General features: G+C 40.9%; 1 protein-coding gene across 1 annotated transcript in view; it reads right to left on the bottom strand.

Annotated features, from left to right (window-relative positions):
- DCAF5 (DDB1 and CUL4 associated factor 5) overlaps positions 1–19093 on the bottom strand; it is a 160486-nt gene that overhangs the window by 30742 nt on the left and 110651 nt on the right. Inside the window, exon 7 of the mRNA XM_007942316.2 lies at positions 4466–4532. Within this exon, the coding sequence (XP_007940507.1) occupies positions 4466–4532 (67 nt within the window). The remainder of the gene's footprint in view (positions 1–4465; positions 4533–19093) is intronic.

Genomic DNA, 19093 nt, shown 5'->3' on the forward strand with positions numbered 1-19093 from the left:
AAAAAAAAAAAAAAAAAGAAAAACTGTTGATCAAGCAGTTAAACTCTGGGTGCTTGGAGGCAGGAAAGTCAGGGCCAGTAAGAGGAAGAGCCAGTGAGTCCTGTTTCAGGACTGCCAACTTAAAGGAAGCTGGCGAGTAGATGGCCTTGTATGCTGCTCATTTGTGACCACCTGGGACCATCTGAAGAGTGGAAATGGGGGAAGCAGCAATGACCAAATGGGCTGAGTTTGGTATTCTTTGATCTAGTCCACACAGGCCACGGATGAGAGGAAGGGCTGGCTGGTCTGAAGTGCAAGGAGTTGTGTGGAGCCTACAGGCATTGAACTAGTCCCTGAGGATTAAGGATGAGAGGATGAGAGAGAGAAAGACAAAGAGAGAGAGAGATTGAGAGAGAGAGGGAGAGAGAGAGAGATTGGGTCTGAAGCAAAGGGAGGAGTGTGACTCCCAAATTTGGCAGCTGGTACTCATGATCTAGGCTAGGGCTGAGCTGACCAGAACCCGACCAAATTAAGAGGAAGATGTTTGACAGTGAGCTGGTGTTAAGTTGCTGCAACATGATGGCTTGCGCTGGGCTTGACTTTGCTTGTTTATGGATGCAGATGCCCGAAGTTTCCAAGCAGAACAGAAGATTCTCCAGAGAGAAGGGAACATGCTTGTCTCCTCAGAGCACTGGTTTGATAGGGGTAGGCAAATTAGGAATTGGCTATCTAAAATGGGGGGAGATAAAGGTATGAAGTGGGTGGCTTACACTCTTTCATGGATGTGGTTATTCTTAACCTGATGGTGAAGATCGGGATGTTAATTTTTGAAGTATAAAAGGGATAATGGCTAGAAAAGCCAAAGGGTGGCCTGTAGTGTAGTAAATTACATGGTATACCTTTTCCACCCAAAGTCTTTGTAACTCCCACTGGATTAGTGGGTAAGACCATGCAATTTAAACTTCTGATTGTTAAAGTCATCCACCTGGGGTGTTTCTGTTGGGGTTGTTGTTGTTGTTGTTATGTGCCGTCGAGTTGGTCCCGACTCATAGCGACCCCTCCTTGGGTTTCCGAGGCAGTATCACTACGGAAGTAGGATTGCCCAACCTTCCTTCCGAGGAGTGGCTGGTGGGTTTGAACCGCCAGCCGTCTGGTTAGCAGGCAAGTGTCTTAGCCACTATGCTACCAGAGCTCCTTTCTGTTGGGGTAGCACCAAGTAATCTTCTGGGAAAGTTCACTCTCTCTCAGGTGTGTAGAACTCTGATGCTGGGGTTGGTTGGTTTTGCCACTCTGCCAGGCTCAAAATGAGCCCTCCTAAAGGCAGAAGGAATCTGACTATTGGGTGAGAAAGATGTGCCAAGAGAGACACCAGCTGAGAGACGGCAGCAGTGGAACCAAGAGGCATGAGGCAGAGCAGCAGGCTTACCTGGCCCATAGAAGCAGAGGCCAGGCCAAGAGGACAGGGGTCAGAAAGTCATGCCTAAGGGCACAGCAGAGTGGAGACTGTCCTGACCAAAGAATTGTATCCTGAGCATGTTCCTGAATTTGAACTGTAGCCTGTTGCTTCCTTAATAAACCCCATAATCTGTGAGTCCTGTGTGGCCATTGCAGCGAATTATCAAACCCAGCAAAGAGGTGGTGGGTGCTGTGGGAGGGACGACTGGTGTCAAGGTTAGTAAGAGGGCTGGAGGGTGGCGGCACGTCTGGCCTCACAGGAACAGGCCTTGGGCTGCTGACGGTGATTCTGTCTTCCTTTTGCAGAGTTAGAGGAGGTCAGAAGATGCCACCCCCTTGCTCCTTTAGCAATCTTCCTCCAACCTTAATGCTGCATTCTTCTTCATACAGTCCAGCTTCTCGGATTATTTGCTCAGCACACAGATTGAATAAGTGGGGTGAAAGGATACAATCCTGATGCATACCTTTCCTGATTTTAAATCATGCACTATCTCCTTGTTCAGTTCAGACAACTGCCTCTTGGTCTATGCATAGGTTCTGTATGAGCACAATGAAGTGTCTGGAACTCTTATTCTTTACAACATTTTCCATAATTTGTTATGATCCACACAGTTGAATGTCTTTGCATAGTCAATATAACAAAGGTAAACATCTTTCTGATACTCTCTGCTTTTAGCCAAGATCCATCTGACATCTTCAATGATATCCCTTGTTCCACATCCTCTTCTGAATCCAGCCTGAATTTCTGGAAGATCCCTGTCAACATATTGCTACAACTGTTTTTGAATTATCTTCAGCAAAATTTTACTTGTGTGTGATATTAATTATATGGTTTGATAATTTCCCCATTCTGTTAGATTACCTTTCTTTGGAATGGTCACAAATATGGATCTCTTCCAATCTGTTGGCCAGGTAGCTGTCTTTCAAATTTCTTGGCATAGACAAGTGAGTGCTTCCAACGCTGCATCCATTTGTTGAAACATCTCAATTGATATTCCACCAACCAATTGCTGGAACCTTGTTTTTCACCAATTCCTGCATGCAGTTTGGACTTTTTTCCTTCAATACCATTGGTTCTTGATCATATGCTACTTCCTGAAATGGCTGAACATCAACCAACTCTTTTTGGTACAGTGACTGTATATATATATAAATATTTCTTTATGTTTCCTGCATTGTTCAGTATTTTGCTTACAGAATCTTTCAATATTGCAACTTTTGGCTTGAATTTGTTCTTCAGTTCTTTCAGCTTGAGAAATGCCGAGCTTGTTCTTTCCTTTTGGTTTTCTAATTCCAGGTCTTTGTATATTTCATTATAATAATTTACTCTGTCATCTCAAGCCACCCTTTGAAATCTGTTCAGTTTTAATTTCATCTTATCTTCCATTTGTTTTTATTCTATGTTCAAGAGCAAGTTTTAGAGTCTCTTCTGACATCCATTTTCATTTTTACTTTCTTTCTTCTCTTTTTTACAATCTTTCGCTTTCTTCATTATGATGTATTTGATGTCATCCCGCAAGTTGTCTGGGCTTCAGTTATCTGCGTTGAACACATTAAATCTCTTCTTGAGTTGGTCTGTAAATTCAGGTGGGATATACTCAAGGTTGTATTTTAACTCTTGTGGACGTGTATTAATTTTCTTCAGCTTCAACTTGAACGTGAACAATTAATGGTCTGTTCTGCAATCATTCCCTGGCCTTGTTTTGATTGATGATACTGAGCTTCTCCACTGTCTCTTTCCACAGATGTAGTTGATTTCATTTGTACATATTCCATCTGGTGAAATCCACATGCATAGTCATTGTTTATGCTATTGAACAAAGGTATTTCCAATGAATAGGTTGTTGGTCTTGCAAAATTCTATCACGCAATCTCCTGCATCGTTCTATCACCAAGGTGATATTTTCCAATTACTGATCCTTCTTCTTTGTTTCCAACTTCCACATTCAAATCAACAGTTAATGCATCTTGATTGCATGTTTGATCAATTTCAGACTGCAGACACTAGTAAAATAATTTAATTTCTTCATCTTTGGCATTAGTGGTTGGTCTCTAAGGCCAGCCAAACCCCAGGGAATGTACCTGTCTGTCAACAAAGAAAGCCTTCCTTTAGTTAATATCACCAGGGAGGCCAAAGGAATGGAAGAGGTTCTAGCAACTGTTTGTAGAGTAAGAAGCTGGAATATAAAGAGGGATAATACAGGAAAAGCATTTATAAGATAAAAATATTCTAGGTGAATCGAACCCACTCCTGTGGCTTCCAGCCAAACAAAAGTCAGGCGTATGAGCTGAATGTTTACATTAGCTAGAAACTCCTTGGAGAGATTAATTGTGGGAGAATAGAAGGGCTGTGTATGCACAGATTGGGTGGCAGAAGTGGATAGGAGGGAAGAACACAGGGAAGAGGTAACTATGGGGAAGAAGTGGGAAGAGAGCTGTCACACTGTGGGAAATTGCAGTGAATGTCATGAGACAAAGTGTATGTGAACTGCTGTATGGAAAATGAATTTGCTCTGTAAACTTTCACCCAAATCACAATAAAAATTAAAAAAAAAAAAAAAAAAAAAAAAAAATTCCAGGTGTGAAATAGGAGGAGAGAAGAAAATGGACATAAAGGAGATCTACTAACCAAAAAATCAGTGGTTCAAATCCACCAGCTGATCCATAAGAGAAAGATGGGGCAATCTGCTTCTGTGACGATTTACCTTGGAAACCCAATGTGGGTTGTTATGAGTTGGAACTGACTCAACAGCAGTGGCTTTGGTTTGGTTGTTTTATGAGGTTTAAAGAAAACTGCTTAGAAGAAAAATGTCTGAGCATCATTATGCCAGATAAAGCTATGTGTGAAGGTTACAGTTAAATTTAGCTTCTAATTTTTATTTTAAAATTTCCTTTGTTCACTTTTCTGATAAACTGCTTATTATTTAAAAGAGAAATATCTTTCCCTGTTGCTACAGATCTATCCTTTCAGGGCTACAGCCAAAAGTCAACAGAACCAACATTAGTACTAGGTTATCCAGGATATACTCACCTGCTTCTGGATCTGCAGGGATTCTCCACATGTACAGGTTGAAGTCATCAGAGCCCGACAGAATGTACTGTTTGGACATAAAAATACATATATTTAATATTTGTATTTATTTATAAATATATCTCTGTATAAGGATTAAAAAATTGATAAACAGACATATATTCATAAGGCACTGCACAGCAAATACCCCCTTTAAAAATACTTACAAATCAAAAGACTCATTGGCTAATAAGAAGAATTGGGGGGAGAGAGGGTAGAAGCAGTAGATCTTATGACAAATTTTAGGATACCACTATTGAGTCAACTGGCATGAGGCTAATGTGTATAAGAATAAAAAGGACTGGGATCTAGTTTTTCAGTTTCTGTTAGCAATGTAAGATGAAAAACTTTGATAAACAGCTAGAATCCAAGGGGAGGAAAGGTGAATTGATTTGTAGGTTTTTCTATCCCTGATAAAAATGGTTCCATTAAATTCCAGAGGATTTTATAGGGAGAGACAGTCTTGGGATATATAGTCATAGGACATTCTGCCAGCATATATTTCTGGGAATGATTAAGAGCAGACATTCTGAACAGGAATAGTGATTAACTTATAACTCACGTCAAAGGTAGAATGACACAAAAACACCATTGATGAACTGTTTTAGTGGGAAAAGAAGTCCTCTCTAAGCCCCATAAAGATTTTCAACCCATGCATAAGGGAATATATTACCAATAATAATGGGAAAAAGCCATGCATCCCCCCAGTTATTTACCTATAATCTAAAGAATGACCTCTCAGTTCATTGACTAAAGGATACCTCATCTCCACTGACTACAGATTAATTAAAGATGCCACAGGTCACCATCACACTCATTCTGTGTCATTCCAATTCTGGGGCAGAAAGTACATGGACTTTGGAGTCAGACAGAACTGAGCTTAAATCTGTCATTTTCTAGCTCTACCACTTACTAGCTATATGACTAATGAACATATTAAACTTTGAAGCCTCCATTTCTTCACTGATAAAATGAGAATATGATGAACAGGATTCAATTTAGAACAACTCTTAATAAAGTGCCTACTGTTGAGTGTGGCATGCAGGACACATGCTATGCACATTCCCTTCTCATCTATTAGGATTGTTGCTGTTAGCTGCCATCAAGTTGATTCTAACTCATGGCGACCCCACATGCACAAAGTTGAACTACTTCATAGGGTTTTCAAGGCTGTGACTTTTGGAAGCAGATCACCATTCCCAATGTGCATCTGGGTAGGGAGACTGAAACAATGTTCATTAGCTACACTAACTATACCTTCTTGTGGAATAACACATACCTCACAAAGATTTATTAACTGTTCCTATTCTATGAAAATACACAGTGGAAGGGCAGGACATCGCAGTATTTTCTCCTTTAAGCACAAAGGACATTCTCAGTTTCTGAAACATCTTAAGGAAGGGGTCACTACTCACTTTGTCTTCAGAGTAAGAGGATAAATTAAAGTGATCATAGTCCTTGCTTGGAAAGCCCAAACTAGGAGTTTCCACACATAATAGTAGTAGGTATTTTATTTTTTTCAAGTCTCCTGAATTTCCCTGCTGCTAGCTGAAATCTTTAAGCAGAAGGCCATTACCAATACAGCCATGATTTAGTGACAGGGGCATAAGCAAGCTCCTTTTATATGGCAGCTTCAAGCTGCTGGATCCAAGAAGATGGGACACTAAACTAGATCTAGTTTAATTAGGTCTCATAAATGCATTGTCTAGAACCAACAAGGGAGCAATTCTGAGAGCTCATTTATTTCCAAAAATGAACAAAAGTGTTTTTATTTTTATGTTGTGGTGTAGTAAATTACATAGTGTGGCTTTTCTAGACATAAGTCTGTGTAAACTCCATGGCGGAATTTGCCATGAGCAACTGAGTAGCTCCTGATTGTTAAAGTTATCCACCTGGTGTACTTCTGTTGCGAGCAGTATGAAGTAATTTTCTGGGAAGTTCGCTTTCTCTCAGGTGTACAGAATTCTGATGTTGCAATTGGTTAGTTTGGCCATTCTGCCAGGCTCAAAAGGAGCCCTCCTAGAGGCAGAAGAAATTTCTCACTGCTGGCTGACAGACATGAGAGACACACATTGCTGAGAGAGACACTGAGAGACATGTACTGTGGAGAGAGACTGAGAGAGACTGTTGGCTGAGAGACAGCAGGCTGAGAGAGACTGAGTGTTCCTGAACTTGAACTGTAGACTGTTGCTTCCCTAATAAACCCAATAATCTGTGAATTCTCTGTGGCCACTGCAGTGAATTATCGAACCCAGCAGAGAGGTGGTGAGTGCTGCGAGAGGAATGGTTGGTGTCAGTGTTGATGAAAGGGCTAGAGGGAGGCAGCATGTCTGGACTTGCAGGAATAGGCCCTGGGTCACTGATGGTGATTCTGTCTTCCTCTTGTGGGCTTAGTGGAGATCAGAAGATGCAGGCTTTCTGCCCCTTTAGCATATGTTAAAATCACCATTACTTTCTGCCTTTGGGCCCCATCTGCTTATTTCTCTAGAAAAAGAAAGGTCTTCAGTTTTCTAAATAAAATCTCTTACTTGAAAATGACACTGAGAACAATTTCAAAAAGAATCAGTCCAATATATGTATAACTTCAAGCCTCACAAAAATACTAAATACTTTAAAAATTGATTCACTAGTCTTCAGAACTAATACTATTATACTTTAGTTACAAAGCTTCTTTTAAAAAAAAGAAGGAAAAGATGAATCTTCATTGCCCTGACTTTAGAGTCTATCTAGTAATTCCTCACAGTTTCTGACACTTTGCTGGTTGAAGTTAAGATGATGAAATTCAGGAGGTCAAAGACTTTCCTCTCACAGCCTGTTGGGCAGAAATAGCAGGGGAATGGTTCACTCATCACATGATAACTCAGCACCTGTCTCAAATGCTAGGCACTATGGTTGTTAAAAGATGTATAAGGTAATATCTAGGGCTGTCAAGGAGCTTAAGTTATGCTTAAAATATAAGACATGTAGCTACACAACTACCATGACATAGAGCAGAAATCACTAGTTGCTATTATGAGAGAGAAGGGTACCAGGTAATTCACAGAAGAGTCAAGGCAATATAGATATGTGCCTCGGGTAAAGATGTAGAGCAGCAAATATAAAGCAATGGTACTCAAGAGGCCCGCTGTTTTAACAGATATTGGAAGCATGGCGCAGTTCACTCCTCAGTACCCTGCTCATCTCCCTAAGGCTTTACTGCTTTGTACACTGACAGATCACCTCCCCTCAGCATCTGTATCTCTGCCTGAAGGCTTTCTCCAAAGCCTAGGAAGGCCACAGGCTGCTCTGGGGAATGAACACTCTTTGAGAGCAGCCCTCAACCAATGACAGAAGAGTTGGTGTATGAAGACTCCAGTTTCCTTGTCTCTCAGATGGAATAACTCTGAGGCATGTGCTCTACACTGTTTCCCCTCAGGATTAAATTATTGCCCACAGTTATCTCCGGCTCATTAAAGCATCCTTCCTTTCTCTGTCTCACCTTCCCACTTCTCTACCACTGTTTCCTACATTTCCAAATAAACTACTAGCATCGGAAACTTGAATTCAAAGACACACTCGGGGAGGGAGGAATAAGAACACACAAGAACTGCCCATTGGTTTAAAAAAAAATTATTTTTGTTTTTTGATTGACACAGTGGCTGCAACAATGGGCTCAAATATAGCAACAATTTTAAGGAAGATGCAGGACCAGGCAGTATTTCATTCTGTTGTACAGAGGACCACTGTGAGTCATAACTGACTCAATGGTACCTACGCAACATATATGCGGTCTCTGGATGGCAAAAAAATGGCTAATGTGCTGCCAAAGGGGCAGGGAGGTGGCATCTTCTGACCTCTAACTGCACAAGAGGAGGACAGAATCACCATCAGCAGCCCAAGGCCTGTTCCGTTTAGGCAAGACATGCCACCACCCTCCAGCCCTCTTACCAACCTTAACATCAACTGTTCCTCCCAAGGTACCCACCACCTCTCTGCTGGGTTCGATAATTTGCTGCAGTGGCCACACAGAACTCACAGATTATGGGGTTTATTAAGGAAGCAATAGGCTACAATTCAAGTTCAGGAACGTGCTCAATCTCTCTCAGCTGACAGTCTCTCTCAGTCTCTCTCCACAGCACATGTCTCTTCTCTCAGCAGTGTGTTTCTCTCACATCTCTCAGCAGCACATCCTTCTCAGTCAGCAGTCAGAGATACTCCCTCTACCTCTACGAGGGCTCCTTTTGAGCCTAGCAGAGTGGCCAAACTAACCAATTCCAACATCAGAATTCTATACATCTGAGAGAGAGAGCACAAACTTCCTAGAAGATTGCTTTGTGTGCTCCAGGTGGATGACTTTAACAAGCAGCTACTCAGTTACTCATGGCAATGTGGGAGTTACAAATATTATGGCTAGAAAAACCATATCATATAATTTACTGAACTGCATGTACTCAGCTGGTAACCAAAAGGTTGGAGGTTCAAGTCCACTCAGAGGTGCACCAGAAAAAAGGCCTGGCAATCTAATTCCAAAAAATTCACCAATGAAAACACTATGGAGCAGCACAGTTCTACCCTGATACACACAGGGTTGCCACGAGCCAGTCAACTCAATGGCAATTGGTATATATAATGTAAACATATTTCTTACTCAACATCTTATCATTTCATGCTCTGCATTTATAAAAGGCAACAAAACTTCATATACAATTCTTGCTACCCTCTCCCCTCCTATCACCCCAAACTAAACAGACAAGAAAAAATACTCAATAAGAGTGAGTTGAGCATGGGCTTATCAGAGTCTTTACTACTTCTTTGTTAAGGATCAGTGTTTTCCTTTTTGTTCAGCTATTCACCAGAGCAAAGCCAGGAGAAGATTTAAAAAAAAAAGACTTCCAGACAGAGCGCTGACTCAGAAGATTGCCTTAGAAGGAAGAAAACTCTCCCACGAGGTTAAAGTCCTCTCTCACGGATTTAATATGACAGCTCCCAAAATATGTGTAAAATCCTTAGAATGTACAGGCTTCCTTTGCAGGGTCAAGGGCAACTCCTGACCCTCTCTTCCTTTTGGAACTGATCTTCCACTCACCACAAGGGATCAGCTTGGGATGATTTCCAAGGAGGTGGTCTTGACCCAATGCCGTCCAGTCAAACAGTTTAAGTGTTCACACACTGGAATCACAAAACTGCCCTGAAAAATTCATTGATGGCATTTCATGGTTGTCTGCTGGGCCCTTTCCAGCATTAAAAGTTGGCTGCTTGAGACACTGCTGACTATGGGAGACTGCAATAAAAATGAGTTCATCCATTTATTCATTAAACAAATATTTATTGAATGTCTTCCATGTGCTGGACACTGTTCCAAGGAACAGAATACAGAATTGATCGAAAGTGACCCTGTCCCTGTCCTCACAAAGCTTATATTCTATTGGATGGTAAGAGGAAAATTAAGTGTGGGCAGAAAGAAGGAAACATTTTTTTGAAAGATATACATATAACAAGTGTGGTGTTGGTAAGTGTCATTGAGAGAAATTAAACAGCCAGTCAGGACATATAGGAGTGCAGGGAGTAGGGGTGGTTAGTTTCTCTTTTTTACAGGATTGCCATGGAAGGCCCCCGTCTGATAAAATGACATTTTGAACAGGGGCTGAAGGAAATGGGGGAATATGTTACTTGGATATCTAGGCAAAGAGTGTTCTAAGAAGACAGAAAAGAGTTCTATGGTAAAGTTTGTTGTTGTCAGGTGCTGCTGAGACAGCCCTGACTCATAGTGACCCTACATACAACAGAACAAAACACTGTCCAGTCCTGTGCCAGCCTCATGATCCCTGCTATACCTGAGCCCATGATGGCAGTCACTGTGTCAATCCATCTTGTTGAGAGCCTTCCCCTTTTTTGTGACCCTCTACTTTACCAAGTATGATATCTTCTCTGGCGAATGGTGCCTTCTGATCACATGACCAAAGTAGGTGAGACGAAGTCTGGCCATTCTCGCTTCCAAGGAACATCCAGCTGCACTTCTTCCAGAACAGATCTGTTCACTCTTCTGTCACTCCATGGTACTTTCAACATTCTTTGCCAACACCACAAATCAAAAACATCAATTCTTCTTCAGTCTTCCATGTTCACTGTCCAGCTTTCACATGCATATCACATGGCTTGGGTTAGGCACACCTTAGTCTTCAAAGAGACATCTTTGCTCTTCATCACTTTCTAGAGGTCTTTTGCAGCAGATTATCCCAAAGCAATATATCAGCTGACTTCTTGACTACAGCTTTCATTGGTGTCAACTGTGGAACCAGGTAATATAAAATCTTTGACAATTTCAATGTTTTCTCCATTTAGCGTGATGCTGCTTATTGGTCCAGTTGTGAAGATTTTCATTTTCTTTATGTTGAGGTGTAATGTAATCCACAAAGTATGTAATCCATACTGCAGATGATCTTCATCAGTAAGTGCTTCAAGTCCTCTTTACTTTCAGCAAGCAAGGTTGTGTTGTCTGCATATCGCAGGTTGTTAATGAGTCTTCCTCCAATTCTGATGCCGCATTCTTCTTCATATAGTCCAGCTTCTTGGATGATTTGCTCAGCATACAGATTGAATTAGTGTGGTAAAAGGATACAACCTGACATATTCCCTTCCTCATTTTAAACCACCATGCAGTACACCCTTGCTCTGTTTGAAAAACAGCCTCCTGGTCTATGCACAGGTAGATATTAAGAACTCTTTTATCTTTCTTTCCTTTTTTTAAAAGCAATGTGGAAATAAAGATATGTGAGGCACATTTAACATTATTGGAACAATCAGAAAGATTCCTTTCTTCCAAAGATGCTGGTGGGGCTCATTTTCTCCCAGACTTAGGCAGGAACCGCCAGCGCAGGCCTTGCTACTAGTTAGTGCCAAGTGGACCAAGTGGGTATTGCAAATTGTCCCCCCCGACAAAGGACGAAAGGGTATGAAGTGAGATACCCTCCACTGTGCTCTCCAGTGACAACCACAAATCTCTAGCACAGAAACCAAACCCAACCGCCATTGAGTCGACTGCAACTCACAGCGACCCTATAGAACAGAGTAGAACTGCTTCACAGGGTCTCCAAGGCTATAAATCTTTACAGAAAGCAGACTATCACATCTCTTTCCCATGAAGTGGCTGGTAGGTCCAAACCACCACCCTTTTGGCTAGCAGCTGAATACATTAACCACTATGCTACCAGAGCTACTTAAAAATTTCTAGTGTAGGGGGTAAGTAAACTATGGCCTGCAGGCCAAACTCAGCCATCCTATTTCTTATGGGCCATGAACGAAGAATGGATTTTACATTTTGAAATGGTTGAAAAAAATCAAAATAATAATATTCTATGACATGAGATAATGATAGGAAATTCAAAGTTCAGTGTCCATGAATAAAGTTTTATTGGAACACAGCAATGCTCATTCATTTATGCATTATCTATGGCTGCTTTCATATTACAATGGGAGAGATGAGTAGCTACAGCAGAGACCAAATGGCTGGCAAACTGAATATAGTTAGCATCTGGTTCTTTCCCAAATAAGTTGCTTGACCCTGCTCTCGAATCCAGATTATCTCCTCCTCCTCTGCCACTAACTCCCAATGTGTCACCTAGACAATCTCTGAACATTCTGGGGAATTTCCTTGACTTTTGGGTAGATTTTATCCTACCTTATTTATATTTTTTCAAAACAAACAGGGAAGTACTGAAGGATGAAGCTGGGAACTAGTGATTCCTGGAATGTAATATTTTTTTGTGACCTAGCTCTGTCATCTTAATTTCTCTCTGGGCCTCATCATTTTCCCCCTGAAAAATAGTACCCCCAGAAAGTGATGAGAAAGTAAAATATTTGCAGGTTTCTTGGTGCTGCTCTTGTGAACCAAAGAGACTCTGGAGGGCTGATCTTATTTAGAGTATTCCATTCTGTCCCTGATTTGGATCCACTTGTCCTTGTCAGACACATCCTAATTTTTGGTTCTGAAAACAGGATCCCCATAATAAACGGTACATGGTATTAAATATTCAATTCACAAATATTTATTTAGCACCTAACATGGGCAAAGGCCACACTGTGCAGTAGGTGAGGCATGAAGATCAAAAAGACAAAAAAAAAAAAAAAAAAAAGAGTTTTAACATTCATGTTGCTGTGTGAACGGCCTATCTCATCTAAGGATGAAAACACTGATTACTGTGCCCACCACTGTGGACTTTGCCACTTTTCATTCATGATTCTGACAGTCATCCTGTGGGTGAAAAAATTAACTCCCTTCATAGACAGTTCAGTGGTAGAATTCTCATCTTCCATGTGAGAGACCTGGGTTTGATTCCTGGCCAGTGCACCATGTGCAGCCACCTGTCTGTCAGTGGAATCTTGTCTATTGCTATAAGGCTCAGCAGGTTTCACTGGAGCTTCTAGTCTAAGACAGACTAGGAAGAAAGGCCTGCCAATCCACTTCTGAAAATCAGCCAGTGAAAACCCTATGGATCACAAGGGTCCAATCCACAACTGACCCTGGGCATGGTGCAGGACCAGGCAGCATTTTATTCTGCTGCATACGGGGTTGCCATGAGTCAAGGGTCGATTCGACAGCAGCTAATAGCAACAAACAAGGTAACCTAGGCTTAGTACCCACTGTTCTGCATCTAGTGGGTGGCCTCCAAACCCAAGCTTGATCCACTGCCAGCCTTGATAGAGAACAGAGCAGTAAAGATGGAACTACCGTCACTCCAGACTCAGCTTAAGCGAAAAGGGAAGAGTGAGCTGGTTTATCTTGGGAAGTCTCCCTCTTAATTCTTTTTTTTTTTTAGAGCATTTTATTGTGGTTGCTGTGAAAGTTTACAGAGCAAATTAGTTTCCACTCAACAGTTTATATACATTTTGTTTCCTGGTATTAGCTGATATTCCCTTAACTAACAGCAGTCTTCCTACTTCCTCTCTGGGTTCCCAGTTCCCATTTATCCTTCTTTCCTGGCCCTTCCTGTCCTCTGAACTTTGTTTTGGGGCAGTCAGTTGCCTTAGGCACCACACTACCAGAGCTCTGTTATGTGTGCAGTAGTATTGACCATTGCTGCCTTTCACTCCTGTGTACTTCCCAGTGTCTTCCTTTGCCTTGGTCATGTTGTACTACCTCCCTCTTTATTGTGCACTGATTTTCACTTCACCCAAGTGAACACATACATGTCTGCTATCTAGTTAGTGATTTTTTCTTCCTCCCCCTCCCATCCCTGGGCATTACAAGTTTTGAGCAGCCTTCTCACAAATACGTGCTGTTGAGAAGCAAGGAAAAATGAGCAAGAACACAAAGACTAAATAGGGCCAATACCAATCCATACCAAAAGAAATGCAAAGTGCATGATTGTTGTTGTTGTTGTTGTTATTTGCCGTCGAGTCGGCCCCGACTCATAGCGACCCCTCCTTGGGTTTCCGAGGCAGTATCACTACGGAAGTAGGATTGCCCAACCTTCCTTCTGAGGAGTGGCTGGTGGATTTGAACCGCCAGCCTTCTGGTTAGCAGTCAAATGCCTTAGCCACTATGCTACCAGAGCTCATGATTACTATATTCAAATTTAAGAAACACAGTAATCATTTGAATTACCCAGAAAATTGAATTTCACTGCAACTAGAGGTATTGTTTCTCTTTTTATCTTGGTATCTAATTTCAAATGATATATATGTATACTGTCATGTAGTGCTTTGTGTCTGAAGCTGCACACAGAGGAAAGGAATCCTGGCCTCGATAAGAAAAGCTCAGTAGCAGATGTTGTTGTGTGCTGTCAAGTCAAGTCTGATGCACAGCAACCCTAAATGACAGAGTAGTACTGTACCCTAGAGCTTCCCTGGCTGTATTCTTTACAGAAGCTGGCTGCTAGGTCTTTTCTTCTGCAAAGCCGTTGATGGGTTTTCTAACCTTTCGGTTAGCAACAGCAGGTAAGACCAAACCAAAAACCAAAACCAAAACCCACTGCCATCGAGTTGATTCCAACTCAATAGGCAAACTATAAGAATATAATAGAAAAAAATGGTTGTCCAAAGATGCTATGCCTAATATTTTTATTCCCTTTTGTGATGTAGCATTTCACAATCAATATTCACATTTAAAATGCCACTGTAGAAAAACCTAAAGATTACTGTTCAGTTTTAGAAAGGTAAAAACTAAATAAGGTGATACCAAGTTTGTAACCAAGTGAGGATGTGAACAAGAAGAATTCATTACCTTGTCTTAATTCTTTCCTTTGATTCTGATTATTGAGAAATAAACCACAAATTAAAAACTTACTTCATATGACTCTTTCACCTTGTATTCTAAATTGAGAAGAGCAGTACAGGTCTAAAGGAGGAAGAAAAACATTTTAGATACCCTTTATCTAGGCCATAGAGGCCTCATCTCCCCAAATGTTCTGGGTTGAAGGGAAGGTGGGAGACCCACAGCCTCCTTCAGATCAGAGAGTGGAAGACACACTTAATTTTTAATTTGGCTTTCTGGGTAAGATGAGTAAAACCAATGTAAAAATGAGCATGAGTTACTAAGGAAATCTGCATCTTCCATAATCCTTCCCAGCTAGCCACAAAGGCTGAAGGCTGGCCACAATTTGACCCATCTCTCACTATTCATTCATTCCACAATCCAAGAAGACATCCTGTTTATTAACTCTGATAAACCTGAAGCCAGTGCATGGTGACTTTCATCTAATGCCACTGTTAGTTCAGAGATATTAACTTGTCTAAGCATAAAACAAACAAACAAAAAAATCAAACTCACTGCCATCAAATCAATTCCAACTCAGAGCAACCCCCACTGGGTTTCTGAGGCAGTAAATCTTTATGGAAATAGGCTGCCCTGTTTCTCTTCTGTGGAGCAGCTGGTGGCTTTGAACCACCAACCTTCTGGTTAGCAGTCAAATGCCTTAGGTACTGTGCCACTAGAGCTCCATTCTGTTTAAAGCATAAGGAGAAATCAACTGCTCCTCTAAGTAGATTTCAAGAAGGAACCACCACTATGACCACCACTACCAACAATAACACTAAAGAAAAGATTAACGTATTAGCACTCTGTTACTGTGTCCTTTGCCTAAACATCTGTCAATCCATTAACCTGTATAGCAAAACAGCCATTCTGCTAGTACTGCCTACTCTCTGGTAAAGTGTTCTAATATCCAGCACGCCATCCCAGAGCACCTGTCCTTTTTCTTCTCTTAATGTTCTCAAATTAAACATACTCTCTAGAAAGACCTTTTCCTATTAGCAAAGGCTTTTGCTAGCAGAATACCCAGAGAAGCCTATGGCATCAGATATTACAGACCACTGTTACAGAGTCACCAAAGTCACGAAAATTTTTAGTGAGTTGAAGGCTCAAAGAAGGACCCAAACTCAGCCTGCCACAGCAAAACTGCTGACTGAACAGAAGCTTCCTGGAAAAAATATATTAGCATCCTCAAGCAAAGCAACTATTTTTCCCTCATTGACACCTGTATTTAAACTTTAATGATTAACAAACCAAGAAAAAAGAACTCGGAATATAGATAACTCACTACCGCTTATACTCTAAGGCCTCTTATAGGTTTAGAACTATAAACAACAAGCCCCTCTCCCAAAAAAGAACTTTAAAAAACTCAAGCTACTAAAAAGGAGAAAGTTCTAGAAGGCAGAAGGGGTGGGCCACCTACCTCAGATGTTGCAAGAATAACCCAGAATATAACAGATTCCTAACAATCTATGCTTCTCAACAAGTCCTTTGCTAATAGTGAGAAATCTCTCTTGATCGCAATCTTTATTTCTGTCTCTCTCTCCCTCTGTGTGTGTGTGTGTGTGTGTGTATACAGCATTTGATATTCCCTGTCATCTGCTGACAGCAAAGGAAACATATCAATCAGTTACTACTCACTGATTACTGATCAACTTGCACAGTTCTCTCCAAAGGCTCCTTCTATTGTAATAGATTAATTATTCTCCAGTAAATGGCATGCCTGCCTAATTAGCTGTAGTGACTAAGACAGAAAAACCAGATGGCTCTGTAGCCTGGCTCAATAACAGCAGATAGATGGTCATTTAACATTTAAATCAAACACAGCTTTTATTTTCCCCTGACCTTTTGTCAGAGGAAGAATAAAAAAGTGATTGAACAACTTTGTGATACACGCTCTAGAAGACCATTTTGAGAAAAAAGTTTGCTAACTGGCTTATAATATACTCTTGATCATATCATTTGCACCCATAATACCATCCAAAGTAATCAGGATAATTTTTCTTTGGAAATGGCCAAGGCATTTTACTGTTTTGCAGTAAGAAAAACAGAATTCCACTGGCTCCCAATGAAAGCACACAGATACAAACCCATAAGACTAACACTATGGGCATTAAAATGGTAAATCACGTTTTTCTTGCTTTTCTGGACTATTTGCCATTTCAGCTCCGTTAGGCTCTTGGAATCCTTTATGGGTTATGAATAGGAAAAATTCTATTAATAAAGAAAAGTTCTGTAAGATAGCCAAAATGGTCAAATAATTAGTAGGAAAGAATTTTTTTTTTTTTTAAATGCTCTAAATCATGAAGAGTTGCTTATAAAAAAAAGTAGTCTCTATTACTTAAAGAAGAATATTTATTTGACAAAACTCATTTGCAATCCTCTTTTTGTATCTGGGGACTAGGAAATAGAGGGGAGAGCATCACTCACTTCAGTCATAAATATTAGGATTTGTACTTTTTGTTCAAGCAAAGGTCTCCAATCATTTCTGTGGAAGAAACATTATTTTCCATTCTCCAAAGCTTGAAGACACATACATACATACATACAGGCAAAGTTACTGAAAATAAAATCTTTAATGAGGGTGGGGCAAATAGAGCAGGAAAGGTTACATACTCTGTTCCCCTTCAACAGGGGTCTCCTAAGGGAGCCCAGACTTCTAGCCAGGAATGATGCATTAATGGGGAACTGTCACACTGTGTCACCAGATCACATCAATTCCACTTGTTCCTAAGAAGAAACTCAGGTCACCAAACATTCCTTTAGATAAACAATAAACTAGACCATATCTAGTAGGCTTGCCCATATTCTAAACCCTTTCAAGTCTCCAAATTCTCAAAATGCATTGGTAAAGGGAATAAAAGATGATCTAACCTAAGAGTAAAATCTTAATCCAGGATTGGTAATACCTGAACCCTAGGTTTTAGGAATTTCACAAATCTTTTAATATTACATGCAAGAAACTATGTGGAGAGATATCATCTGGCGCCAGCACTAGTAACTAAGTTCAATAAGACAGAAAATAACAAATGCTGGTGAGGATGCGGAGAGATTGGGACTTCCATACACTGCTGGTGGGACTGTCAAATGGTACAACCACTGTGAAAAGCAGTATGGCGATTCCTTAAAAAGTTGGAATTAGAAATACCATTTGACCCAGCCATTCCATTACTAGGTATATATCCTAAAGAAGTGAGAGCCATGACAAGAACAGACATATGCATACCCATGCTCATCACAGCACTATTTACAATAGCCAAAAGATGGAAACAACCTAGGTGTCTATCAACTGAGGAATGGATAACCAAACTTTGGTACATACATACAATAGAATACGATGCAGCCCTAAAGAATAACGTAGGATCTGCAAAACACCATATAACGTGGATGAACTTGGAGGACATTATGCTGAGTGAAGTAAGTCAATCACAGAAGGACAAATATTGTATTTGTCCATTATTATAAAAGTCAAGGAAAGGTTTATCTATGAAAGGAAATTTTCTTTGTTGGTTACCAGGGGTGGGAGAGGAGGGGAGGGAACACTGTTAGATAGGTAGAGATAAGTATTGATTTGAGTGAAGAGAAGGGCATTGTACCAAATGTGAGTGATCAACATGGTGGCACTGAGGAAGAGGAAGACACAGAGAGGTACATGGGAGGTACAGACAACAAAGATGAACTCTTTTGCACATACAGTACTGCGTTGTCAGTGAAGGCAAATATGGGTATACGGGTGGATAGATGGGTGGACAGGCTGAACTATTAGGTACGTCTATGAAGCAGGGAGTATATAGGGTTGGCAGACAATGGCCTGTAAGTGTATTTGTATGATCTGTAAGAATTCCCAGGTGTATAGTAGAGTTGGCAAGGGACAAGGTTGTAGTCACTTCTTGGTCACAGTCAGCTACCCAGAGGAACTGAGTAGTTGAACCTGTGGGCTAAGGACCATAGTCATAGGGGACATCAAGCTCAACTGGCATAACATGCTACATAAAACATTGTTCTACCTCCTACTTCAATGAATAGCGACTGGGATCTTAAAAGCTTGCAAGCAGCCACTTAGATACAACGATGGGTCTCTCCTCATTCAGAGAAAAGGAGAATGAAGAAAACCAAAGATTCATGGAAACAATTAGTTCTAGCGACTGGTACACCATGTGATCCACAGCCTATACGACTATGAGACTGCAAGAACTAGATGGTGCCCGGCTACCACTGTCAACCACTTGGAGGGGGATCTATGTAGGAGATCCTGGATAGAGAGGGAGAACAATGTAGAACAAAACTCAAAATCATTTGGAAAAAAAAGGGGGGGGGCAGGTTTGCTGGTCTGATAGAGCCTCGTGGAACCACTGAGACTA

Source organism: Orycteropus afer, unplaced genomic scaffold (genome assembly GCF_000298275.1).
Source record: "Orycteropus afer afer isolate SDZICR_OR568_19922 unplaced genomic scaffold, OryAfe1.0 scaffold00088, whole genome shotgun sequence".
Classification (NCBI taxonomy): Eukaryota; Metazoa; Chordata; class Mammalia; order Tubulidentata; family Orycteropodidae; genus Orycteropus; species Orycteropus afer.